The following is a 27,366-nucleotide window of genomic DNA, read 5'->3' as shown; positions in this document are numbered from 1 at the left end:
AACGTACAGCTGTTATTTTTTATTAAAGCAATTCACACCGATACCAAATTGCAAGTGCTGTAATGAGCATAATTTATTTTATGAAACATACAACGAATTGATGTCATTAAACATAGCTCAAGTATGAGATTCGTGTGTTTGGTCCCGCCCCCCGGAGGTGTGTGTGTGGAGGGTGGGGGGGGGGGGGGGGGGGGGGGGGGGGGGGGGGCTCCTGATATAAACCAGCGCGTGTGTTTCTCGTTCTTACTATCCGTCTATCCACGAGGGGACAGCTCCCAGGCGCTCAGATCCTAAAGCCAACTGCTGTTTCACCTGCCTCACCTGCATTATTTGTAAGTACACGCACGCACGCACACGCACACACGCACGCACGCACGCACGCACACACACAGAAAATCGATTTACAGATAGGAGTAAGTAGCCAAATGTAGATGACAACATACAAATGAATGACACTTGTTGAATGGCCAGGACTGCTGTGTAAATGTTCTGGGTCAATGTTCACGTTTTGCCACCTGCAGTATATGAGGATCATGCACCATCCCTCTTCAATGGTTTTGTGGTCGGCATGCCCATTGGGGTCACGCTCCGTAGCAAACAAAATCACGGCCATAGGATTACAGGCTTTAGTACAATAATCTCAGAGTGAGAGTGTGTCTTGCAGATTTCTGCCCTGTCACCCAGTTGTGCGTTCACAATTAGCCAATTGTACTGCAATGGTAGGATGTTTGATGTTTGGGATATACAGTGTTTTATTCAGGGCATGAACTGGACTCATTGTTAATGATCAATATGTTTATACAGCTCTGGCTGTTTTGTCAGAGTTGCAGGAGGCAAAGGTTCTGTTTTTTCTCTCAATGGTCATACTTCATCAATGGTTTACTGTATAGCATTCTGCCATGAACATAATGCAGGCTCTGTCTCTGCTCTAAGATGAAGTTAAAAAGCCCTCATGATAGGATATATTCGGCCAATCAAATAGTACAGGCTGACGCGCGCACACACACACACACACACACACACACACACACACACACACACACACACACACACACACACACACACACACACACACACGTGATTATACCACAGGGAGTCAGATTTTCCCAGCCCCTCAAAATCTGCAAAACCTGTGGATTCAAAATAAGTTTAACAGTATTGGAGCTGTCTATATATATATATGAGAATATGTGAAATTATCTTATGTCAATATATTACAATGGGCGAATATGTAAAAATATTTGAACAAACAAAATAATGTACTTGCAGTTGCAAAACTGCAAGGTTTGTGATTGCACATCCATTTTGCAGTAACATCTTTACACCAAAAATCTGCCTCTTAAGACATCACAGGTGTGTCCACCTAGATGTGTGACGGATAGATAAGCAACGCTTGCTACAAGCCACTGGGTAGGCTGGTAGACTGATCTATCCAGCACACATCTAGGTGGACACGCTCACTTTCTGCCCCTTATGATGTCATAAGGGGCAGATTTCCAAAACGGCTTGTAACAGCTAATCATACCACACCTGGTGGCATGTCATGAGACCTTTAATATAGTTTAGCTATGAAGAAAACCAGTGTTGTGCAAGTTCACACTTCACATGAACTAGTTCAAAGTTCAGTTCATACAAAAGAAAATTAATAAATTCATGTTCATAGTTCACAAATTCAGTTTTGAACTAGTACAATGTTCAGTTCATTAACAGTTTTTTTAGAAACCGAAGAAAAACTGTGGGAGTGCGTATTCTGTGCTTATCTTTTAAAATGAATCCTCTCCATTACCAGCTGCCCATCACTACAATCTCAAATTGTTGTGGATATTATTTGTACACCTGTTTCATTCATCACAACTTAGGCACAACTTAAACATGTCATCTGGACCTAAGCATCAATTCAGAATGTCAAACAGAATCTGAACTAGTTCAAGTTCTTCAGTTAAAAATATGTTACTGAATATATAATACATGCACAATTCTGAAGAGAACATTCTGCTAGATTAGTTGATTTAACGTGACGTTGAATTATAAAAGTTAGCTTTTTTGTTAAATTCTTTCAAAAGATTAGCAATATGGATCCACCTGATTCCCCCCATGCACTTCATGAAACATTAGTGGGAAATCCATTGACAGTTTGTCCTAAATTAGCAGTTCACTGGACCAAAATACTGCGGCCTGTTTAAACATTCATTCATGTAGCCTAATGTGGTGGTAGGGTTAGCCTATTGATAGCCTATTATGATGATGTATTGCCAACATGAAGAATTTTTAGGACAGCAATACAGCTGGCGACATATAGTAGAAAGACAGTGAAAGCAATATAATGAAGGATTTCCGTTAATTCTATCTACCTGTGAGGGACACAAATCCAATCAACTAGCTAGCTGGCTAATGGGGCCTGATTTGGGTAACTTCACGATGGCAGCCACCGTGAGTAAACATTATTTCAAATTTATTATCAAAAAACAACAGATGACAGACGGAAATTGAGATAGGTTGCGTGCCAAATTGAGTGTCATTTCAAGTTGGTGCATGGTGCATGGTGGTTGGTGCTTTTATTCTTTTGTCAACTTTTAAAATGTGCGTGACGCTGTATGTGTGTTTGTTCCTCACCTCCAGAGTTACCATGGACGCAGCAGAGTTCCGTCGCCGGGGAAAGGAGATGGTGGACTTTGTGGCGGACTACCTGGAGAACATCGAGCACAGGCGAGTGTACCCAGACGTGGAGCCCGGGTACCTGCGCTCCATGATCCCCTCCGAGGCCCCGCTGGAGCCTGAGAGCTACGAGGACGTCCTCAGGGACGTCGACAGGGTCATTATGCCCGGAGTGAGTTCACACGTGGATTTGTTCTATTGCATTTTATTTAAAAAGTTTTGGCTTCGTTATTCATATTATAAAACTGAATTTGTAATATGAATTTGATTGTTCCCATCTTATCTAAGTGAGAGTTTGATCATAACATATGTTTATTCATACGTTCCCCTGAGATGGGGTGATTGTAATGACATCTTTATCTTTGTTATAACAACGTATTTTTAAAATGGTTCACTTTGAACTTCTTAGATAAATAGTGTGTCCAGTTGATTAAATAAAGTATCCTGAAGACAGTGTTTCAGATATATCTCAAGTTGTTGGCAGAGGAGTGGCATTTTTCTTCTTTAAAATTATTTCTTAATACATTTTTCAAAATTAATGTAGAAGGGAATCTAGCATTTATAAAAGGTCTGGCCACATACTTACAAATATCTCCACCATAATGTACTTAACCTTCAGCACATTGCTGTAAAATATGTAAAATAGAATTTGTGATTAATTCTGAAAAAATTCAACCAAATACCAAAAAAGAGCAGACGTGGCTAATTTGAAAGTTGAAAGTTTCCCTCCGAGATTGACAGAGTATCCCTCACCAGCCCATCTCACAAAATGTTTTGTGAATGGACATCTGGATAGGGGGTAGATCGGTTGGGTATAGTGGATTACTACTACGAGAAGCAAAGAGGCAAGCAGCCTCTGGCTTATACACACAAACACACACACAAACACTTACACACACACACACACACACACACACACAGGAAAGCAGATTTAATATGATGGAACAGCAGTCAGTCAAACAGTACTGTAGACCAATTTTCTCTAAATATAGTAATGTTTTCCGCTGGGAATACGACAATTGGCGAATTGAATGAGCAAGATATGTGCTCTGCCGCAGTTTACATTTAAGAGCATAGCTTGAACCAGAACACAAAAAAATGAACAAAACAAGATGCATCTGTAGTTGGATCATGGGAGAAGGTGACTGCATCAGTGTTACACATCAAACACCAACTCCGCACACTCAAAGTATGTCTCCATCTGTTGTTGTCGCTTATAGTTTCTCTTGATGTCTGTCTTTTTTTCCAGATAACCCACTGGCAAAGCCCACACTTCCATGCCTATTTCCCAAGTGCCTCTTCCTACCCGGCATTTTTGGCGGACATGCTCTGTGGTGGCCTAGGCTGCATTGGATTCACATGGGTAAGGCAGAAACACAGATGCTTCGTGAAAAAATGCTTTGAGATGCTGTTGGTACAATTTCACAGTTGTAGTGAGAGGGCAGTATTCAGCTGAATGGAGTGAGATTATGAAAATGAACCACCCTAAAAAACGGACCCTCCCTTTCTGCTCCCTCTCTCCCATCGTTCGTTTGTGGGCCGTCGAGATGATAAGGATGTGTGCACAAATTTCATTGTCAGGCAATATGGAATGGTCAGCAATTTGCCACGAGCAACCTAAAATCTAGGGGTCTCATACAGCGGCTGGAGCATTCCAAATTCTCACTGAGAATTTCCCTTGCTTACAGTTGACTGCCATTTCTAACAGATCACACTCAAATGTTTCTTCTGAAATCCTAATTACAACACCTTTAATCAAACAAAGTCATACAGACAAGATGTATACTTTTTTATACAGTACTTTTTGCTTGTTTAGGCTGCTAGTCCCGCCTGTACTGAGCTGGAAACTGTGATGTTGGACTGGCTGGGCAAGATGCTCCAGCTTCCAGAAGTCTTCCTGGCAGGAACACAGGGTCAGGGTGGAGGAGTCATTCAGGTCAGTCATCACAGCATTATTTTCTCTGTTCAACATTTGTTTAATGTCAAATGGTAAGTGGGATACACCGGCTGCTTACTTTACTCTGGTACCCATAACCATCTCTATTATGCTGTTCTGTACTTGTTGTTTGCTTGTTTACAGTAATGGTTCAGATTCAGAAGGATGGCTCAACCGCAAAACATTTCCTTCATAGCAAAACCATATAATATCACTACTAAAGATTAAACCAATTTTAAAGTTGAATGCTTACTTGTTTACTATTATAACTGCTGCAATCTTAAAACTTGCAAATCTCACCCAAGCCCAGCATTACCCAGGCAGGAAGTAAAATCACCAACCTAACACACATTATGTATTATTACAAGCTTGATTGGACATCAAGGCACTGTGAAGGTTGTTCCACGCATGCTAACAATGTGAGCGCTTTTACGAAAACCGCCTGTATTGATTTGTCCTTTCTTTCGCGTTGTGGAAATTGGCAGGAAATTGCCTTTTAATATGTCAGCCACAGACGCCAGCCGCCTTTTAGCGCTGCTGGGATTGTTTTGTGCTGTGAAAGGGCTGAGGATGAAGGTCGCTTGACACAAACACGGGAAACCCAGGCAGCTGGGTCCCACCGCCTCTCTCCGCGTACGTGTATGCAGGTGTCTGTTTTGTGCTAAGTGGCGGGGCATGAGTGAGTACACTGATGACAGATCATTTCATGTCAAGTTATTGTCGCTGTGTGTGCGCACATGCACACTTTACCCTCACACAGCCTGGAGGTCTGTGTGTGTGATTGCTTACGTGTGAATGTGCTTATATGTGTGTCAACCATCCCCCCACCCCTCCACACCAGCTTTCTGATGCTGCCTCTCTTTTTTTAAGTGCAGATCGCTATGGCAACAAATGGGCCTGCTCCCACTTCAGCAGTGCTAATGAGTGTTGTAGCAGGGGTGTGTTGTAGCAGCCTCACAACAGAGGTGGTTCGTCTATGATGACCCGACCAGAGCAGTTATTAGCTATAGCTATCGCTAACGCAATTCAACCTGTTGAAAGGGGCAAGCACAGGTCTGTGACACGAGGAGGCTCAGAGTTCCCTCTGTAAGCAAAGGTGTAGTGTGTCTTGGGGTGGGAAGGCTGTAAGTTCCCTTCCATGTAAATGATGAAACACATACGACTGAATGAGGTGGTTTTTTTTGTAACTTAAATTTTTATTGGCAGTTTTACAAATTACAGATAATCACAGTTTCATTGCAACCATAATAATACAGACAACAAAATAACTAAACAGAAATAATAATAATGTAATAACAATGATAATAAAAAATAAAAAATAAAATGACAGTGTGACATGTGGGCTACTCCTTATTCAAACAACATCTCTTGCAGGTTTCATGGTCATGCGGCGTCCTATAAACGTTACATTTGTTCCTCTCTCTTGTACTCAATCCATTTTACCCATCTCGAGTCAAGCTTCCCCCCTTGCACCCTCAGTATAAACGTGAACCTTTCCATATCGTATATTTCCTCTACAGCACTTAACCACTGTTCTTTTGTAGGCGGGTCAACCTTATACCATGCTCTAGTTATAGCTTTCCGACTAGCGACAAGCAAGATCCTGACCAGATACAAATCCCCAGCTTGTATGTTTATCTCCGTCAGATTTCCCAAGTATAGCACCAATCCAGTCATAGGCACTTCATAACCCAAAATCTTCTTCAATATCCCCCATATTTCTTCCCAGTACACCTTCAACTTGGGGCACTTCCAAAATATGTGTGTATGGTCAGCCCCAACCTGGCCACACTGTCTCCAGCAGTCATTATGTTCTGGTGCATACCTCCCCTTCACTTTTGGTGTTATGAAGAACCGGATGACATTCTTCCAACCAAACTCCCTCCACAACCGCGAAGCCGTGGCCGAGTGCTGAATCCTACATACCTTTTCCCATTCCTCCTCGGTCATCTCTATCTCCAATTCTCTATCCCACTTGTCCTTTATATAATTCGTTGAGTTACCCCTGTTCTCATGCAGTGCTTGGTATAAAGCTGAAATGGCCCTCACTTTCTTCCCTTCATATGCATTAACCACCAATTGAATCAGCGGGTTCCGTCCTACAGATTTGTCTATTTTTATTTCCTTACCATAATAATCTTTCACCTGTATATACCTATAATAGTCTCCACCCCCCCAAATCAAACTTGTCCTCAAGACACTGAAAGCTTTGTATCTCCCCTTTATCCATTATAGTACATATTGCCGTGATACCCCTAATCTCCCATCTCTTAAAACTCCAATCATCTTTCCCTGGTTGAAACCTACTGTCATGAGCCAGCCATCTAAGAACCTTGGTTTCCTTTTCCAGTTTATACCTCTTAATTACAGTGTTCCAGATGTCTAAAGTGAATTTGGTGATTGCATCCAATAATTTCCCCTGTGTCCTAAAAAGTTCCCTATCCCCTAACATTGTCTGGATCTGAAAGCCCTCTCTCCCTGCTAGCCCTCCAGTTTCTATGAACCTCCATCTGGCTTCATAATTTGAATCGCACCAGCATATCACCGCCCTGAGCTGCGCTGCATAATAATAATCCTCGAGATTGGGCACTGCCAAACCCCCCCTCTCTTTGGGCAACTGCATAGTCGTAAACCTAACCTTGGTCTTTTCCCTCCCCAAATAAAACGAGATATAAATTTGTCCCACTCCCTGAATTGATTATGTGGTATCTGTATTGGCAGAGACTGGAATAGATACAGCAGTCTTGGCAGCATGTTCATTTTGACCACTTCTATCCTTGAGCTAAAATCGAGGTTGATAAGTGACCACCTTCTCAGATCCTTGTTTATTTCTTGGTTTATGCGTGGATAATTTGCATCGTATAATTTGTCTATCCCTTTCGTAATGTATACCCCCAAATATTTCATTTTATCTGAGTCCCATCTGATTTTTTCTTTCTTTGAGCCCTTTTGGAGGTGAGTAATTCAGCGTCAAGATCTGTGTCTTCGTCACATTAATTTTATACCCTGAATAGTGTCCATATTCCTGTAGTAAGCCCATCAGAGCCGGAAAGCTTACATCTGGTTGTGTCATGTACACCAGCAGGTCGTCCGCAAACAGGCCCAATTTATGTTCTGTCCCTCTTATCTCTACTCCCCTGATGTCCCGGTGCTGTCTAATTGCTTGGGCCAAGGGCTCCATGAAAACAGCGAAGAGCGTGGGTGATAGGCAGCAGCCCTGTCGAGTCGATCGTCCTAATATAAACCTATCTGATAGACTCCCATTCACCCTCACTCTTGCGGTTGGTTCTTGGTACAATGCTTTGATGCATTTAACTGAACTATCATTGAATCCTAACTTTTCTAACACAATGAAAAGGTATGTCCAGCTTACACAGTCAAAGGCCTTTTCAGCATCTAAACTCACCAGGGCCGCACTCTCTCCTCTCCTCTGTGTCTCATCCACAATATGAATGGTCTTCCTTATGTTGTCCTGTGTTTGCCTTCCTCTTATAAAGCCGGCCTGGCCCTCATCCACTACATCTGGCATGAATGTCCCAAACCTCTTCGACAGTATTGAGGTGTATATTTTATAATCTACATTAAGTATGGATATCGGTCTGAAACTACTACACAGGTCTTTGTCCTTTCCTTCTTTTGGGATCGTGGTGATGTTAGCTTCCTTCCAAGAGGGGGGAGTTTTGTCCTCCTTCATCGTATACCTTAATGATGCCATCAATATTGGGTTCAGCTCCTGCCTGAATACCTTATAAAACTCAGATGGAAATCCATCGCTACCTGCCGACTTGCCATTTTTAAGCCTACTTATTGATTCCTCTAATTCCTCTTCTGTTATATCAGAGGTCAGGAGGTCATTCTGTATTCGTCCTATTGATGGCAGTTCCAGACCATCTAAAAATTCCTTCATCTTATCTGGCTCTGCTGCTGTGGGTTGTGTGTATAATGCTTTATAATAATCGACAAAGACCCTCTCTATGTCCTCTGGTTCTCTTACTAGCTCATCAGTCGTGGGATCCCTAATTTTATGTACAGTGTTTAACTTTTGTTGCATCCTTATCCGTCTGGCTAATAATTTACTTGCTTTCGGCCCTCCCTCATAATAAGACTGCTTCACAAATCTGGCCTTCTTCTCTACTTCTGTCAATAGTAACTGATCAATCTTCCCTCTTACTTCCTTAACCCTGTCTAGCGTCTCGATGGTATTCAGTTCTTGGTGATATTCCTCTAGTTTTTTAAGTTGCCCGATTAAGTTTTGATAGAGTTCCAGTCTGACTCGTTTGAGGAGAGATGCTTGTGCTATTAACTTCCCTCTTATTACTGATTTTAGTGCGTCCCACAAAATAGTCGGGTCCACTTCTCCATTATCATTCTCCTCTCTGTATCTAATTATATCTCGCCTTATCCCTTCTGAATGAGGTGTTTTTATGTATTAGGTAAGGGTGTCTTTGTGTGTCAGGCCGTCCTCTTCAGCCAGTCGCTGTCTCCTCCTTTGCCTACACACCTGTTGGCGATCAATCTTGTCAGTCTCAAGTATATAAACCCTGGTTTTCCAGTCACTCCTCGTCAGACCGTTGACTTCACCTCGTGGAAGCTATGGCACAGATTCTGAGAGATTTGTCTGTCCAACTACCTGTCTGCGGCCTTCCCCTTGCCTGTCTGACTAGCCTGCTGTTGCTGACTCCTTGATTGTCTGTCTTTCTTGTGCATTTTGGGTCCACTCTGCCCCAGAATCTGAACAAAATGTTTCTAAGTACGAGTAAGTGGGTGGCTGCCTCGGCAAATATTGGATTTTATCATCGATCCATCATGATAATTTATCCTGACAGATAAGAAGTCATGATTCATGTTTCCTGTCTGAGTTTTGCTCAAAGACACAAATTAAAGTCTATCTGCTTCTCTTGTCTGACTTGAATGCTTTATTGGTTTATGGATTATTTATTTAGTTTATATTATTATGTAAAAACATGTCTCGTTAATGTATAATTCCTTTTCTTCTAGGGTACGGCTAGTGAAGCGACTCTGATGGCGTTGCTTGCTGCCCGCTGCAAAACGGTGAAATGTGTCCACGAATCCGATCCTCAACGATCGGAGGCTGACATTATCTCAAAACTGATTGCCTACACCTCCGAAGAGGTACTATTTCTATTTTATTCTGAGTCTAAAAGTTGTTGTTTGTTGAATGAGTGATAAAGTGTCAGTTTCAGTAAGATAGACCGAATCTTCGTTAATGTCTCCTACATTTACCCATTCATCCTTATTTTGTTATTTTTCAGCCATTGTTAGTAAAGACATTCCACAGAAGGTAGCTAGTAGTATGTCGGTTCTGACATTTAAAAAAACGTGCAGTGTGACTACACCCTTCTATAGTAATAGTCAGAGAGCAGGGCAGGGTTAAACAGAGAGAACGGGTCACTGGCTGGATCTAATCAGGTTTAATACAAGACCAGCTCCGTGATTAGATTAGAGCATTGCCTGGGGGCCATACAGACCTTTATAGACAGAGATGCCCTTTTTTCCACCAACCATTCAAGTACAATGCTCTCTAGCTTACAATTTCCAAGGCGAAAACTATAACATTATTTACAATTGTACACCACCACTAGAATTGTAATTCCTCATACTCATTACATCACCAACATCTCAGAGTGGTTTCTGACCACCATTCCTAAATAGAAGTGACAGGCTAAATGACGTACCTCACCCTTGGAAACATAGAACATCCAAAACCTATACGAACCCTGGGGTCCAAGGCTTGAGAGGCTGGGGTGGAGGCTGTTTGGTGGAAGACCCTAACCTGGAATCTCTGGTCCTCACCTTCTTCCTCAGGCACACTCTTCAGTGGAGCGAGCCGGCCTGATTGGCGGAGTGGCGATAAGGATGGTCGCCACGGATGAGCACTTTTCTGTCAGAGCAGAGGCACTGGAGAAGATGGTGGCTGAGGACAAGGCCGCCGGATTCATACCCTTCTTTGTAGGGAAACGCGCACACATTGTGTGACGCATCCATGCACACACACTACGCATGCACGTATCGTTGTTTGTTTTCACGCCGTGTTAAATCACTGATCAAATACGCTATCAAAATGCAACGATTTTGATAGGGTTTCTCGACTTTAGATTGTTATGGAATCACGCTAATGGAAGTCTTCTGTAACAAATGGGCGCATGGGCAATCTGTCGCTAAATATGTATTTTTTTAAATTTGTAGATTAACGATGACGAAATCCTTGTTTAATCACCAACGAGATACACATCCATGGCGCTCTCTCGCTTACAAACCGACCCAGAGCTGGAGTGAGGAGGGGGGGGGGGGTGCACTCCCTGAAACGGTGCTGCCCGTAAAAAAGGAAACGAGTCTGACCAATAAAAATAAAAAACAACAGGCTCAGAGCACGGCGAATTAAAAGCACCACAGGATGCCTCGCCTACCATGGCAACGGCTGTGATGATGATGATGATGATGACACACTTCCTGGCGGTGACTCAGCGCTGGACGGAGTGTGCTCTCAGGCCAGAGGGCTCTTTGTTGTGTAGCACACGTTATTGTTTCGGCCACGGCTAATGAGAGCAGATCTTTTAGACCCCCCCCCCCACAGATCCCTATCAGGGAGGAGTACGCTGTGAAGTAATTGGTGCCTGGGATCCCTTTGGCAAAGCACTACAGCTCTGAATCACGTGTCATTACGGGGCCACGCCACAAATGTCTGACTCCAAATGAGAGTGGGGATTCATGGTTCTGTCTGGTAGATACCATACGTATGATGTTATTAACGCTAGGCTTCCCCAAAAAGAGATACGTCCAAGATGACGACTTTGATAAGACTTTAATTTTGCACGGATCTAATGCGTTAGAAGAGCATCAGAACAAGGATATTGCATAGGACCTTAACATAAAAAAAAGAAGGTCATGTACATGTATGTTCAGTAGCAGGTTTCTGAATCCCCTAAGGGTTGTCGAAGAAAGTCAAACTGTTAAGCACCGTTTCAAAATGAACATTTACATTTATGGCATTTAGCAGACACTTTCATACAAAGCGACCAACAATAAGTACATTTGTCAGAAGAAAGTGAAAAAATATATCGCTGTTGGTACAGTAAGGATGTTCATAGAACCAAGGGCAAAGCACCAACAATCCCTAGTTAACCCATTCCCCAGTTAACCCATTCCCCGTTTACAACAATGACAGCTAGGATAAGATGCTACGTGACTAAGTACTACAACTAAATACGACATAAATGGTTGCCTTCAGTTCCATATACAGTACTATTCTTTATAAAGAGGCAGAGATAGAGGTGCCTACATGAAAGTTGTCAAATTTGACTGATAATTTGTGTGAATTCTGCTTTCTCTGTGTCTTTCAGTTCTGCGCAACTCTTGGCACCACTCCCTCTTGTGCGTTTGATAAAATCACTGAGCTCGGGCCACTATGTGAGTAAGACCCCTAGTAAATCCAATAAAGGGGACCCCAGCTTGTGTTCCCGGTTCTTAGCGGGGCTTCTCAGCCTCCCTGTGAACACGCTCTGTAATCCTCCATAGAATAATGGACCAATTATTTGGCCATCTTGCATTTGTTGAATCAAAGGCTGCTTGTTTATTTCAGCTCATTGGAAGAGAATTTGCAATGGCTTATGTTGCTTCTACTAAATAACGTTTTTCTCGTTGTTCCTGCTTGTATGCTACAGGTAACGCAGAGAACATCTGGATGCACATCGACGCAGCGTATGCTGGAAGTTCATTTATATGTCCAGAATTCAGACCTTTGTTGGATGGTGTCGAAGTAAGTCCAATTCAACATGTAATTGATCTTCTATTAAAATGTATTTTTATTAATGAACGTATGCGCAGAGCAAGAAGATACAAACGCATACATATTAACATCTGGTGGCTTACATTTGCATGGTATGACGTTAATGTCAACCAACAGGTGGGCGTGAGTAACCGATAACCACAGCAAGAGAGAGAGAGCGAGCGATGTGCCTTTTAGAGGCAGCCATTGCAGCTGCGGCTCCCCGCCTCCAAGACAGACAGAGAGGCACATGAAGCAATAGATAAGAGCAGGAGTAATTTCCTGAGGCAGAGTTAGACCTTTAGATAAGGTCTTTCCCCTTCCTCTTCAGAAAAATATCACTGTTTGTTCAGGGGCGAGAGAGAGAGAGAGAGAGAGATGGAGAGAGGGAGAGAGAGAGAGACATATAGAGAGACACATAGAGAGAGACACACAGAGAGAGACACAGAGAGAGGTAGAGAAAGAGAGACAGAAACAGAGACAGAGAGAGAGAGACTTAGAGATTAATCCAGTCCAAACAATTCAGTCCTTAGTGTTATTTGGTGTAGCATGGAAGAACAAATGACTGGAATTGGTTCGTCAAACATTGAGACTACAAAGGACAAATGCCCTGTAGAACATAAAGGGTCACCTCAGAATTGACGGGCAGCTGCCCTCCTCTCCTCATCTCCTCCTCTCCTCCTCTCCTCCTCTAGTGCTGGTTGCTAGGATATGAGTGATGGGCAGGCAACAGACCCCCCCCCCTTTGAATCTGTCAGCATGGTAACTGCCAGCCAGGATTGCCGTATTGTCTCTCGGCCACCGGTTATTTAGATTGTTTTTTTGCGACGGCAGATGGAGAGGAGGATATTAGAAAGGAGATAGTGATCAAATTACAGCAGGTTGCAAATACGGGCGATTCCTCTTTCTTTGAAGGAAAATCCTGCTCCGGAGAATGAGGCTTTTCATGGGCTGTTTTTGAGGCTTTGGTGTGTAGATGTGGCTCTTTTTTATCTATCAAAACAAAAACCCGGCTGTTTTTGAGTAGATAATGGCTTTCCGGAGAAGGCCTGCCTCTCTGCGAATTGGTTGGTTTTAAAAAGCAAATGATGACATTTCTAAATGGAGATTCAAGTAATATAATATATATTTGGAATGGAAAAATTGTAGACAAAACTCATTCATTGAATATCTGAAGGATTGAGAGACAGACAAGACGTCTGGTGGGGTTGGAGGTTATTTATATGAACCAATCTGAACAAATATCGGAATACAAATGTCGGAATATAAATTTACTTATTTACTCTTAATACAATATCGGAATAAATAAAACAACTGAAATGTTGATTAAATGTCATGTGAATGAATGCCAAGCCTTCTGGAAGTAATTTGTGAACTAACGTTTATCGTCCTTCCTTTCGTTTGATTCATTTTAAAGTTTGCAGATTCATTCAACTTCAACCCCCACAAATGGCTTTTAGTCAACTTTGACTGTTCTGCGATGTGGTAAGTCACCCTAAAAAGTGTATACATGTATATATATATATTTGTGCATCTTTTCATCAACTTATCTAGCTACAACCACTGAGTCATCGACGCAGGTTAAAAAAGGAGCAGTAAACCTCCCATCTGCTCCTCTGTCAACAAAATGAAAAATGAAACACCTCTTGCTTCCTAAGCTAGGCAGCTACAACAAAACCACCCCATTTGGCACATAGGAAATGAGAGCCACAAGGCTAATATTGGCAATCGGTACAGTACAATAGTATTCATGACCTTCACCTTGGCGGTATCATTTCAGGTAACATTTCAAATTCCAAAAGGTTGAAAGGGAAATCTGGCAGCGGTCCATATTTTCTCGAATTGGCCTATATAAAGATAACATTGCTTCCCCCACATGCTGAGCTGAGTTTACAATCTGTATTTAGTGATGTATTAAGTATTAAGTGATGTAATGGCAGCATCTGAGGACTTACTGTATTTACTTCTTGAATGTTAATGGATGCTGTAACTAAACACATGGAAAAAGGAGTGTGTATTTTACTGACAGTGATTCTAATGAGAGTTGGCTTCTTCATCTTTTCCCCACGAGGGCAATTGATGTCTGACACACTTAAGATCACGTTGACACTTACATTTTTGATGCAAAACATTTATGAACATATGTTGATCTGTCTATTTGTGATGTACAACACATCCTATGTCCATTTGACCGTGTTGTTTGGTGTTTCACTTTGACACAGCTAAACTCAATCTCTGTATATAATATATATATATATATATATATATATATATATATATATATATATGTATAACGATAATACAAGATTGATCCCTGCTAAACAGCTTCCTAGTATCCAGTTATCCAATGCTAAATGATATTATTTATATTCTGATATAGTTTAATGTATATCTAATAGTGTTATATGGTTATGAAATGTGCAGTTATTTTTCACATTTTTTTAATGGTTTGATGTAACATAGGGGCCATTCACATTTGACTAACTCTTGTGATTAACTCCACTAACTAACTCTTGGGATTAACTCCACTAACTCACTCTTGTGATTACTCCTAACTAACACTAACTAACTCTTGACCAGCTGTATAGCATTAAGATGCAAGCCTAGTCATAGTCTAACCCTGACCCTCAGACCACAATCCAACGCAAACACATAAAAGAGGTACCTAGAGAAACCATTACTGGACAAAGTAGTTTCAGCAAACTGTAACACCATTGTGTTTTCATCCGTGGCTTGGGCTTCAGCTAGTCTCACAAATCTAGGTCAGACTAGGTCAAATATGTCTAAATGGGGGCGTTTCACTTTCTTTTGCATCCTATTTGTTTTGACCAATCGCGTTGTGGGAGGCGGGTATCTGTAAGCTGGTCATTGGCGAACACAAATTTAGCAGTAGCTTACTGTAAAAAAAAAAGGTCTGTAACAAACGAACTGTAAGAAAAGGTTGCAAACAACACCATGTGGACTGTGGTCAATGTACAAATACACTACAGAAGTACACAGAAATACACACAAAACCGTACAAATACACAGAAATACACAGCAGCACCTTCTCAGAGCCTCATTAAACCGCGCTAGTGCGTTTTCTTCCGTAGAACATCTGTAACGAAACAGGAAACAAGGCGTGGCTCCGCCCCTTGCCTTGCGCTCTGTGCTGTCTCCCGCGGGTGCTCTGCTATAACCCAATCGGACTGCTGCATCCGAGATAGCTTCACCCAGCTGGACATGACGTGTCCTTCTCTGCCGTGACACAGGGTCAAGAAGCGAACTGACCTGATAGGAGCGTTCAAACTGGACCCGGTCTACCTCAAGTACGACAACCAGGAGTCAGGTACGTGCCCATCAATCAGACTCGGGAATAATATCTAAAGTCATCTCAAATCATCATCTCAGAGTTATCTCAAATCTGACGGCCGACCAGCTCAAATCTGGGCGAACGCATCGTTTCACATTGTTCCGCGCCACATTTGTCTCGACCAATCGTATTGCTGGAGGCGGGGATCTGGAAGCGCGTGATTGACATCTGAAATTGGTACAGCACTAGTTGACTGTGAGCACGTTTCTGTAAAGGTTTCAAATGACTGTCTTGCAGACTACCCACTGTAGAAACATGCTTATAAAACCAACTTCTAAGAGATTCATCCACTTGCACAAAGTAGTTTTCTTTCATTGGAACATCTCTGTAAGGGAACAGGAAACAAGGCTTAGCGCCGCCCCTTTCCGTTCTTTGTTTCCTGCCCAGGCTCTACTATAAATTCTACAACATAGTAGGTCTGCCCGAGCTTAGGGCAGCACAGTTTTTTCTAAAATACATTCACACACCCGGTTTTACCATTCTTACTTTGTCTGACTTACTTTGGTCTTATTTGTAGTTTTGCAAGTTGATCAATGAAACCATCCTTCATGATTCTAAAAGGAACCAGCCATGGCAGGGCAGCTATAGTGCTGAGTAGGACCACTGTTGGATGTAGCTAGGGATTAATTCGTAATCCAGTGCAGTGTGAGTGTGAGGTGGGTGTTAAAGGGTTTACGATCTGAGTGGCAGCTTAGGCGGATAAGCAAATTATGTTTACACACAAGACACAGGCGTTGGCCACATTTCATTCACGACCCAACCGTGTTTGTGAATGGTGGTTCTGAGCTGTTTAAAAGAAACGTACACAAGTTACACATTCGTCAAATACAAAAGTATACTCCACAAAATATAAGGAAAACATAACTAGATAAATATACCCAATGATAGTCGTGTGTGCATACAGGCGTGTGTGCACATGCATGTGTGTACAGTCCCCGCTCTCTCCCCCGGCAGATGTGCTGAGAGATGCACCGTAATCTATTTGACAGACAGACGCGAGCGATGAGACAAAAGGAGTCCACCTCCTCCCATTGTAGGCCCCTCACGACTCCTGGCACACAGGATCTGAGCTCTCCCACCTAATGAGCGGTTGTGGGGCAGCTAGCCTCGGGGGGGCCTCTCAGTCCACCCGGTGCCTAAGAACCGAGCTGAGCTAGCCCACGACAGCAGTCGAGATGTGTGTGTGCTCGGTTGCTAATCAACTTACTAACTAACAACTACTAATTTTTTTTAACAGCACAAATCATACTGAATCGGGAGAGGTTTGAAACCGTTTTTGAGGAACACATTTATAATCAGTCAATGATTAAGACGTAGATGTAATTGGAATGTAAATAGGCAAAAAAAAAAGTGATATTCCAGGGGACGTTCCTTCGGATCTCCCTACAGAGGTCCGGGCTAAGCCCTGCATGCCCTCAAATTTGAGTCGTCCCCTGGGTTTAACCAACGACTGATCCTGTGGAACAGTCCTGTGTCATGTATGAGAGGGTTTATCCTGGTTACGGCAGTGATTCAATGCACCGTGAGGGATTTAGATTGCTTTAACAACATGGAAATGGGAATGATCCTGTTAAGGTGATGCAGCGTTGAAGCCGGATGTTCAACATTTGTTTTGTTGACTTATGTTGAGCGTGTCATCCATGATCCATATTTGTTGTTTATTTTTAGCTCAGGTGGGCTTCTGTACTGGGGTGTGATTGATGGCATTGTTTCCTGTTTAGAGAGAAATGCGTCTGTTTGTTCAAGAAGATAAAATCCAGTGTTTTATCTTTATCTGATGGCTTTCCATGCTGGCTCTCCCTCATGGCACTGGAGGTAGAATCCAATCCAAATCCACTATAGAACAATTTATAGTAAAACAATATCCAAAGGACGTTATGAAGCTGAGAGTGTCCATGTGTGTATCATTATTGTATATATACATCTTTAACAAATTGTTTTTCCACAATAGGTCTGGTTACAGATTATAGGGTAAGATACAGTTATATAACCATTTTTTGCCCGAGAGTGGCTTTGGTGTCGTGTTAAATATTGTGTTTTTTCCTTTCTCTCCACATGTTTTCTCTCGACATATCTCCTCCTCTCCTCCTTTCCTCTCCTTACCTCCTCTCCTATTCACATCTTTCCTCTTGACATATCTCCTCCTCTCCTCTCCTATCCACATCTTTCCTCTCTACACATCTCCTCCTCTCCTCTACTCCTCCCCTCCTCTCCTCCTCACCTCACCTCACCTCTCTCCTCCACTCCACCCCACTCCACCTCTCCTCTCCTCACCTCTCCACATCTTTCCTCTCTACAAATCTCCCCTCCTCCCTTCTCCTCCCCTTTCCCTCCTCTCGTCTCCTCGTCTCCCCTCCTCCCCTCCTCTCCTCTGACTCACAGCATTGGGGCATTCCACTGGGCCGGCGGTTCCGCTCACTGAAGATGTGGTTTGTGTTCCGCATGTACGGGCAGAGCGGCCTGCAGGCCTACATCCGTAAGGTACATTACCGACCAACACTGAAATGAAAAAAAATAAATAAATAATAACAAAAAAGACCTAATATAAATACAACAGGACCATTCACTGATATTCATGTCTTTAAGATTGAGGTTCCGATATTACTAGAAGTAGGGATCTCAAACATGTCCGGCTTGAATAAAAGGCCATCGTGTGTGTCTTTTCTAGACTCTCAAATCCTCCTTTCTCCCACTTCATCATCCTCACTTAATGACCTCCTGTCTCCCTCTTGCCATCCTCACTTAATGTTATTTTCTTGTAAAAAACAACAACAGATGCACAATCTCAAATTCGCAATAGAGTGGACGATGAGTTGGAAAATGGTCCCCACAAACGGCAGGTTGAGACACTGAGAGAGGACCGATGTCAGTTTGAAGCCTTCTATTTTTATTGCAAAAAGAAAAGATTTCCAATGAACTGATTTGTGGTGTATACCCAGAAAAGGGTTTTTTCCCAAAATATCCCAGAAAAAAAAAGAAAAAAAAAAAGAAAAATGTGACGGTAAAATATGAATCACGGGCAGCAATAAAATAGAAAGAGAGGGAAAGCATGAAGTGTGGCCGGCCAGCCTTGAGACTCATCAGCGCTCCCCAAGATTGAGTTGTTTTGGACCGAATGTTTTCAAGGCCAATGGTGATTCACTAAAGATCGTCGTGAAGATTGAAAGGCAGCTGTAAAAAGTTTGACTTTGATCTGTTAGATTTCAGCTTATTTCTAAACTGTTCGTATAGATTCTGCTTTGTGTATTTTTTCTTTTTTTCTCATCTTCATCTTTTTTTCTTCATCTTCTTGGAAATCAAGGATGATTTCCATTTCAAGAATTACTACTATGAAGAAAAGATACAGCTTGACAGGTTGGCTCAGAGGGTCAAATAGATGGTTTATTCCAGGATGTAATACAGCACGATACAGACTTAGGTTGAATAATCTATAGTGTAGGCAGGTGAGGAGCAGTCTCCTGACGTGCTCCTTGGCTGTTGATCCCCCTTCTCCCCGAACCAAAGGTTTGAGGCGAGTATTATAATGAAGAAAATGTGAATAAATAATGAACAAATGCAGTCTCTCCCTTGATAAGGTATATGGCCCTGGCTATGCCCCAGACGACCGGGTTGGTTCGTCCTCGTTGGGAGATAACAAATGGAGGAATGTTGGAAGTACCACCTGGTATCAGTTGGAGAGGCACTGGCCTGCTCATAGACTTAAGAAATGTGAAAACAAAAAAATACCAACATTGTACAGATCCATCCATGTAGCCTGCCCCCCCCCCCTGCTGTTTTACTGCATCTTCCTCCCCTCCAGCCTCTACCTCTTCATTCAAATCAGCCTGGATTCTCCATGATGAATCGTGTACACGTAGCGTCTTCCGTAGCCATCCATGGTGCCTCTAGCCACAGTTTGTGTCATACCACATTTATCTACCAAATTGGACGCAAAGAGGAAACAAAAGCAGACATCCATGGGAAACGGTTACACAGCCCTTACAAGGACAAGACAGACTGCCCACGGTGCCTGTCAGGGCAAATAACATGACGTAAATAGATATGTTTACTTATTTATACACCCACCCGCTATATACTCATGGTGTGTGTATATGTGATGATGTTTTTATCTCTGATCTATATATATATATATATATATATATATAATTATGAATGAACTCTTGTACTACTATCATTTGTGTCTTTTAATCCCATATGGGCTGGCCACTTATGAGGTGGAGGGACACTCAAATTAAGTCCATCCATTGACACAAAAGCATATGCATGCAATGCCTTCATATGCTTTTGAAGGCATTCAAAAATTGAAAATTTACACAAGACCAAAAGTGATGCCATTTAAAATGCATCATGCTCTGAATCATCACCACTAACATCCTTTCCACAATATCAAACAGAACGAGTCAAGTAACAAATAATTAAAAGAACAACAAGAACATAATTTCACAACTATTGACATGGGCTGTAAGCCTAACGTTATTTGAGGCAAATGTGGATGTTAATGGATGTTTCAGAATGTTGGTCATGGTGTTAAGCCAGTTTAGATTGAGGGACTTCATTTATAGATCAAGTCAATCCTCCTCGCTGTTTGTGTTGCAAAGATATCAGTGACCTGGGCCCCGTTTCCCGAAAGCATCGTTAGCCTAAGTGGTTCGTAAAGTTCATCATACGAGCATCGTAGAGTTTTCACACCATTTCCCGAAAGCATCGTTGCGTAACGAACGTCGTTAAAACCCTCGTAGCTAACGAGGGCTCCAGGGGCACTCGTAGAGCGCTAAGAGGCATCGTTACTATAGCCTCAGTGGAGTCACCAGCTGGACATTCCGTGGTATTGGATGTGTTTTATTAAAACACGTCATCCAATACCACTGAATGTCCAGCTGGCGCTATTTCGCAATACCCCAAAAACAGTGGTTACAGCCGAAATATTACTCATAGATTACTGTTATATTTAAACAGCAAAGGCATGTTTAGACATGTTAGAAGTCAACATGGGGTTTATGAATGATCGTACATAACAAACTCTGTAGGTGGCGAAGAAGTAAAAGCTGCAGCACGTTTTGAACTACACACATTTTCCTTTGGCTTTTTGGATTGTCGGTGCTTTTAAAATAGCATTTATAATCGTTTACTACTTTAACGGTACAGACAATCCAAAAAGCCAGTCGAAACTAGATGGAAAATGTGTGTAGTTCAAAACGCGACGCAGCTTTTACTTCTTCGCCACCTACAGAGTTTATGTACGATCATTCATAAACCCCATGTTATTTCCCATAGACATTTGACCGAGGGAACCGGGAGCCTCGGAGGCGGGACTTTTTCTTCAGAGGTCTATTCGTGAATAGATGTTGACGCGATTCAGATCCCTTAGCTAGTCCCACCCACTCAGAGGAGGAATTTCCTCCTCTCTCCCATTGAACCCCATGTTATTCACCGGCCGCCAGTAGTGCCCAAGAAATTAATGGGAGTCAATGGAGGCTGAGGGAGGAATGTCCTTTAAAGGCATTAAAGTAGTCATATATAAGGGCATTAATTCATTACAGTAGTCTGGGAAATCTACATTTTTTATTCTCAACAATGTTAAGGCGGATCTTCCTCCCTCTCCTCACTGGAGAAGCCTCCACTCATACTCTCATACTACAGCTGTAAACTAGTTCTGGATATTGGTCATTAACCGCATACATCATTACAGCTCTTGCTGGGGTGAATAATTGGCTGTGAATTAGGAAGTGATGCTGTGATTAGCCAGCTCATTGGCTCAGCACGCAGGTTTGGCTGAATCAAAGATGTATACCAGTCCTGACCACATTCTGGAACCAATTTTGTCTATTAAAGTGTAAGTGTGTAACACAGTTAAAGCACAAAATTGAGTGTAACGTTCACAAACTGGTTGGAAGAAACTGCAATTGTTTTTCTAAATAATGGTTTTATTTTAGTTAGTGACAAAATGGCATTTTACAATATTGAAAACAAACAAAAAATATTGTGTTCACGACCCCCTTTAGCGCTTTCTTTATAATTGCTTTTAACTGTACTTTTATAGTAGAACAAAATACAAACAATGCAAGGTCACCATCTAGTGGAGTTTGTAAGAATTGCTTCCGTAACGACAATTATAAACAGTATAGAGCCAGTTACATAGGCTATACGTTACTATACAAAGCATACCGCTATTGTGCTATCTTTTTTGAACGCTATGATTGTAATGGTAAATCCATTTTAGACATTTAAATTAGCAACAAAAAAAGTTATTGACTTTACTGCTTCACTTTGATGTTTGTTGGCCGATGCCATATATTATGGAATATGATCTGAGATCCACACTCTTTTGTTTGCAGCATGTGGAACTGGCCAAAGTGTTCGAGACTATGGTAAAAAAGGACAAAAGGTTTGAGATATGTGCAGAAGTCGTCTTGGGACTCGTCTGCTTCAGGTTGAAGGTAAACACATCCCCCATTCTCTCTCTCTCTCTCTCTCTCTCTCTCTCTCTCTCTCTCTCTCTCTCTCTCTCTCTCTCTCTCTCTCTCTCTCTCTCTCTCTCTCTCTCTCTCTCTCTCTCTCTCTCTCTCTCTCTCTCTCTCTCTCTCTCTCGTTAAATACGTTAAACGTTAAATAGGCCTACGTTAAATACAAAAAATATATATATATATCAAATATTATACTATAAAAGTAATATAAAAAAGTAAAATGTGCGATATTATAAAAATAACAGTATCTCGTATAAACAGATAAATTAAAGATACACTGTAAATACACAGTATTTACAATATGGAGGATGTGTGTAATAGTGCAATTATTGTGTATAGAGTGAGTCCAGGGGGATGAGTCTGTTTATGGGGAGTTTGAGGTCCTTCTCTCATCACAACAGGTGACGAATCTTGCTGCTGCGATCGCACACTGTTGTATTGCTCCCAACTGGTATGGCAGTTTGTGAGCATCTGGAGTGTCTTTAAAGTGTATTCTCTCTCCCTCCGTGCGTTTCCCCCCAGGGTTCGGACGAGCTGAACGAGGCCCTGCTGAAGGAGATGACCCGTCTGGGGAGGATCCACCTGGTGCCCTGCAAGCTCCGCGGGCGTTTCGTCCTGCGATTCGCCGTCTGCGGGCGGACCACCGAACTGCGCCACGTCCAGGAGGCGTGGACGCACATCACCGAGCTGTCCAGCGAGCTCCTGCTGAAGCACCATTCATAATCATAAGAGTAGTATTAATGATGATTATCATTAACCTCGAACCCCGAAGTAAAATAAATGATGCTTGAAATGGGGACCAATGTCTGGAGAGGGAATGAGACTTCATTGTTAAAATTGTTATGTTGTTAGAGTGGCTGTGGGTACGATTTAAGAGCTGTGATTTCAGTGTAATTTGTCTGAAATGCCATTGCTGTCTGGTCAGCTATACGTGGGTGAAATGCTCTGTGAGAATATCTGTGCTGTTGACTGTGCCTTCTTCTGTATCGTGAGACCGTTTTAGATTCTGACCGCTCAGGGCTCATTTCCGACCAATCAGGAACTCTTTCCCCCGATTGGTTCAATGAATCCATCTTGCCCGTCAATCACATGCGCGCACACAGCGTTATCTCTACTACAGGTAGAGCACGTGTTTTGGGGATGTTTACTTTCAAAGTATTTTTTGCTGTGTAATGTTATGTAGTTTATTCTTGTACTTGGGTACATGAATACATTACATAACTATTTTATGCTTCCTGATTTCAGTTCTCACCCTGCTTCATTGGGTGTGTGTTCATTATAAGAATAGGCTTATCTGTAGTTATTTACCGTGCAGCAATTGTATCGCTGTTGGAGGTGGCTTTGTGGATGTGTGTGTGTGTGTGTGTGTGTGTGTTTGTGTCTCCCTGTCTGTGTGTGTCTCTCTGTCTGTCTGTAGTTTGATGGGGTGTAATCAAATGCTTCCCTACCGTGCGTCTTTCATTGAATGTACAACACGCTGCTTTAAGGGAATTTCAAACAATGTGGCAAAAGTTATTTCCATATGCAGGTAAGAAGATCAATTATTTAAAACGGCAAGATTTTTGCAACTTTTAGATGAGGACATACACACATTTAAATCCGAATTGAAATGACAAGTAATGCTTATGAAGGAAACCCCAATCATCCATGCTGTATAGGCAGACATCAATTAGGGGGACATTTGAAGTTGTTGAATGCTGATGCAGATGTCTTCTATCACACAATATCTATTATATTATTAATAGCTAATATTTGTCCCATAGCATCACAGCATTGACGATCAATATTTGTCCTTCATAAAGAACACAGTTTGAGGGATAATCTTAGCCCCTATAAAATGACTTTGCTGTGAATGATCTGAGAAATGCAATTTATTCTCATCTGAATGTGATGTTTTGTCTGATCAACTAGATTTTAAAAGCCTAGGTAAAATGAATCTGATGTTGGTGATATTTAAATGTTTTATTAACCCATACCACCCCCTTTAATCACTTACAGTATCTTACAATGACTGAATTAATGTGCATTGTATAGATAATGATCCACACTGTGAAATGATAAACTAAAGTATGCTTAAATGTAAAAACTTCCTTAACATCCTATATCTAGAATGTGTGACCCTAATTAGCAAATTTCAAAAGCCTTATGTATAAACTTGCATATATACCAAAGAAAGCTTGTAGGCCTACTTATCCGTCTTACATTTGAATAATACCTTGGGTTGAGGATATATTAGTAGTGCCTCCTAAGTTATCCCTCAGTTTCGGAAATGGCAAGCCTTTACCCTAGCAAATGAACACATTCTTAAGGAATACACTAGCTTTGTTGAAGCTGTACTATCATTATGTATAGTGTGACCGTAATAGTTATGGAGGCTTGTGGGACCAATAATTAACTTGTAGGCCTACTCGATAAGTTCACTTGCTATGTGCTGGACAGAGCAGCAGCTCTGGTACGGTTAGATAATGCATTTGTATGTGTCTTGGTGTGTTTCCACTGTGCAGAACTATGAATTAAAATTACACTGCCAAAAGGAAACATTATTTCTGAGTTTTCTTATCAAAATAATATTGAGTATGTAGCCTAAAAAAAATACTAAATAAAAGTCAGTTTCCTCTGCTATTGCCGCATACGGAGACAGTATAAATTTAAAAAAATAAATAACATACATCCTTTGTGTCATATGCACTTTTTCACAAATCATTTAAACCAGAAAAATAGTAACCCATTTCCTGAGTTTCAGTACCAAGAGTCAACCACAAGAGTACGCCACTGCTGTAATATAGTTTGATATTAAAACCTTGTTATCGGTAATGTCTAGCTTAGTGGGACCCAGTGTTGTGCAAGTTCACACTTCACATGAACTAGTTCAAGGTTCAGTTCATACAAAAGAAAATTAATAAATTCACGTTCATAGTTCGCCAATTCAGTTTTGAACTAGTTCATGTTCAGTTCATTAACAGTTTTAGAAACCGAAGAAAAACTGTTGGAGTGAGTGAGTATTCTGTGCTTATCTTTTTAAATGAATCCTCTCCATTACCTGTTGCCCATCAGTACAATCTCTGATTGTTCTGGATATTATTTGTACACCTGTTTCATTCATCACAACTAAGGCAGTAACTATATTTAATAAACATGTCATCTAAACCTAAGTATCAATTCAGAATGTCACAAAATCTGAACTAGTTCAAGTTCAAGTTCTTTAGTTAAAAATATGTTACGTTCAGTTCAAAGTTCATAGAAAAATGAACAATGTTCAATGAACTAGTTATTTTGAACTAGTTCATACACAACACTGGTGGGACCATGCTTATCTCACAAGTTCATTAGGTATTGAATCAATCCTCTTGAATACACATTTTGACAGAAGTCATTCCAAATTGATAGTAGAAATTGTTAAATATTGATCAGTAAAACAAAGAGGGTTAAAATAACAAAACAAACAGAATCAATAATGAAACAGTATTAATGATTCATTAATACACAGGATCAGATGTTATAATCCCTTGTGCCAAAATCCAAGGAAAACACATATTCAGATTTTATTCTAATTTATCAATATCCATACATTTGTACAAATATGGATTTTACAACCTATTAGTATGAGAGATATCCAAGCAGTAGCATTTGATTCTGTTTCCTGCTCCAGTGGCAGCTTGCCCGATTTGTTTTCCCTAGGATGGTGAAATCGTGACCTGCCCTACTCGCCTCTGATAGTCAGAACAAGCTCATACTCGTTGCCTCCGGTGGTACGGTGGGCTGGGTCTGGGCATGCAGAGGGAGGGTGAGCCAACAGAGGCAGAGTAGGACTGCTTTAGTTCCAATTTATCTTAAAGATGATAATACTATCCTGCACCATTCTCATAACTGTTTTGTGGATTTGCAATGAAATAGTTCACCAGTTTAATCCATGGTTACAACCCAGGCCAAATTTATGTTTCCTCTAAATTACGAAATGGCATTGATTACTACGTTGATGATCATATAAGACATATAACATTCAAAAAGTCAATGAAGAATCTTTTAGGCATACCACTGCATGCTACTTCAAGGTGATATCATGCAGTCGCTTATAAAGATAATGGGAAAAAGGGTTGAAGGCTGTTTAAATCTGCTGTAACAGACTTGTGAACGACTGAGCGACAGGCATATTAAGTGAGTCATTATTTACTGATATCTTGGCTCTGTTAGGCAATCTGTCTTGGTAAATATAAAGATGTTATTTTTCCAGATTTGAAATTAAAGACTTTTTACACTCAAATAACACAATCATGATCCTTCAGATAAGCTCGACCGACAGCTCATTTGTTATCTCACACGATCCAACGGAGCGCACACACACACACACACACACACACACACACACACACACACACACACACACACACACACACACACACACACACACACACACACACACACACACACACACACACACACACCTCTCTCTCATATTAACAGGTGGGGTGGGAGATGATGTCATCTGTGGTTGTGTTCGGCCCCACTTACCTCAGCATCCTTTATCGTGCACTCTGCGGTGGAGCTGGGAGGGTTCGAAGCGCCGTCCACCATTTCCTCTCTTCATCCCGCACACGGGGATGAAGAGAAACGCATTACTGCTCTGTCTGGCCGGCGTCATCACGTAATTTAATCCCGACTATACTCAAGACTCTCGCAGATTCCATTACATAGCCTTTTAAACCCGATGAAGATAAGTGTTTCCCCGTTGTAATTTAATATCAGCCCAAATGAGTGCTGGTCCTCAACTGTTACCAGGCAGGCACGAGGCGAGGCAATGGAGAAAAATAACAACGCAACATTGTGCGTCTTTCGATGGCCAAATGTGGTGGTTGTGGTGACCAGTGCATTCTGTTTCTTGTGTGTGTTTGCCACAAGGAATATCACAACAAGGTGGTGAGGAAATACACACACAAAAAAAACAAGGGTTGTGGGTCAAAGACTTCCCCAATGCACACATTAGTGGTCTGCTGGCGGGGTAGATGTCTTCTGGTGACGTGTGGCCGGGAAAGCATCATTAGTGTGTCTCCTTGGTGCATTACTGAGTGCTTAAACCAGATCCATTAAACCCAACATGCAGAGTTTTATGTGACCCGGCAGGCTAATAAGGAATCACTATAGACCAAGTTGTATGACAAAGCCACCTTGGGAATAA

At 41.7% G+C, this 27,366-nt stretch overlaps 1 protein-coding gene across 1 annotated transcript; it reads left to right on the top strand.

The window, feature by feature from the left end:
* The first annotated feature begins 262 nt into the window (after positions 1 to 262).
* Positions 263 to 24,694, top strand: ddc (dopa decarboxylase). Its single transcript, XM_084471453.1, has 14 exons — positions 263 to 332; positions 2,620 to 2,827; positions 3,905 to 4,018; positions 4,472 to 4,591; positions 9,590 to 9,724; positions 10,418 to 10,561; positions 11,953 to 12,019; positions 12,274 to 12,368; positions 13,795 to 13,862; positions 15,629 to 15,705; positions 17,681 to 17,700; positions 18,112 to 18,210; positions 22,065 to 22,166; positions 22,716 to 24,694. Exons 2-14 carry the CDS (start codon positions 2,627 to 2,629, stop codon positions 22,914 to 22,916), a joined length of 1,443 nt encoding a protein of 480 aa, XP_084327579.1. The 5' UTR covers positions 263 to 332; positions 2,620 to 2,626; the 3' UTR covers positions 22,917 to 24,694.
* The last annotated feature ends 2,672 nt before the right edge of the window (positions 24,695 to 27,366 follow it).

Source organism: Micromesistius poutassou, assembly GCF_964030765.1.
Source record: "Micromesistius poutassou genome assembly, chromosome: 8".
NCBI lineage: Eukaryota > Metazoa > Chordata > Actinopteri > Gadiformes > Gadidae > Micromesistius > Micromesistius poutassou.
The sequence above is the reverse complement of the archived record's forward strand: the minus strand, read 5'-3'. Positions and strand labels throughout refer to the sequence as shown.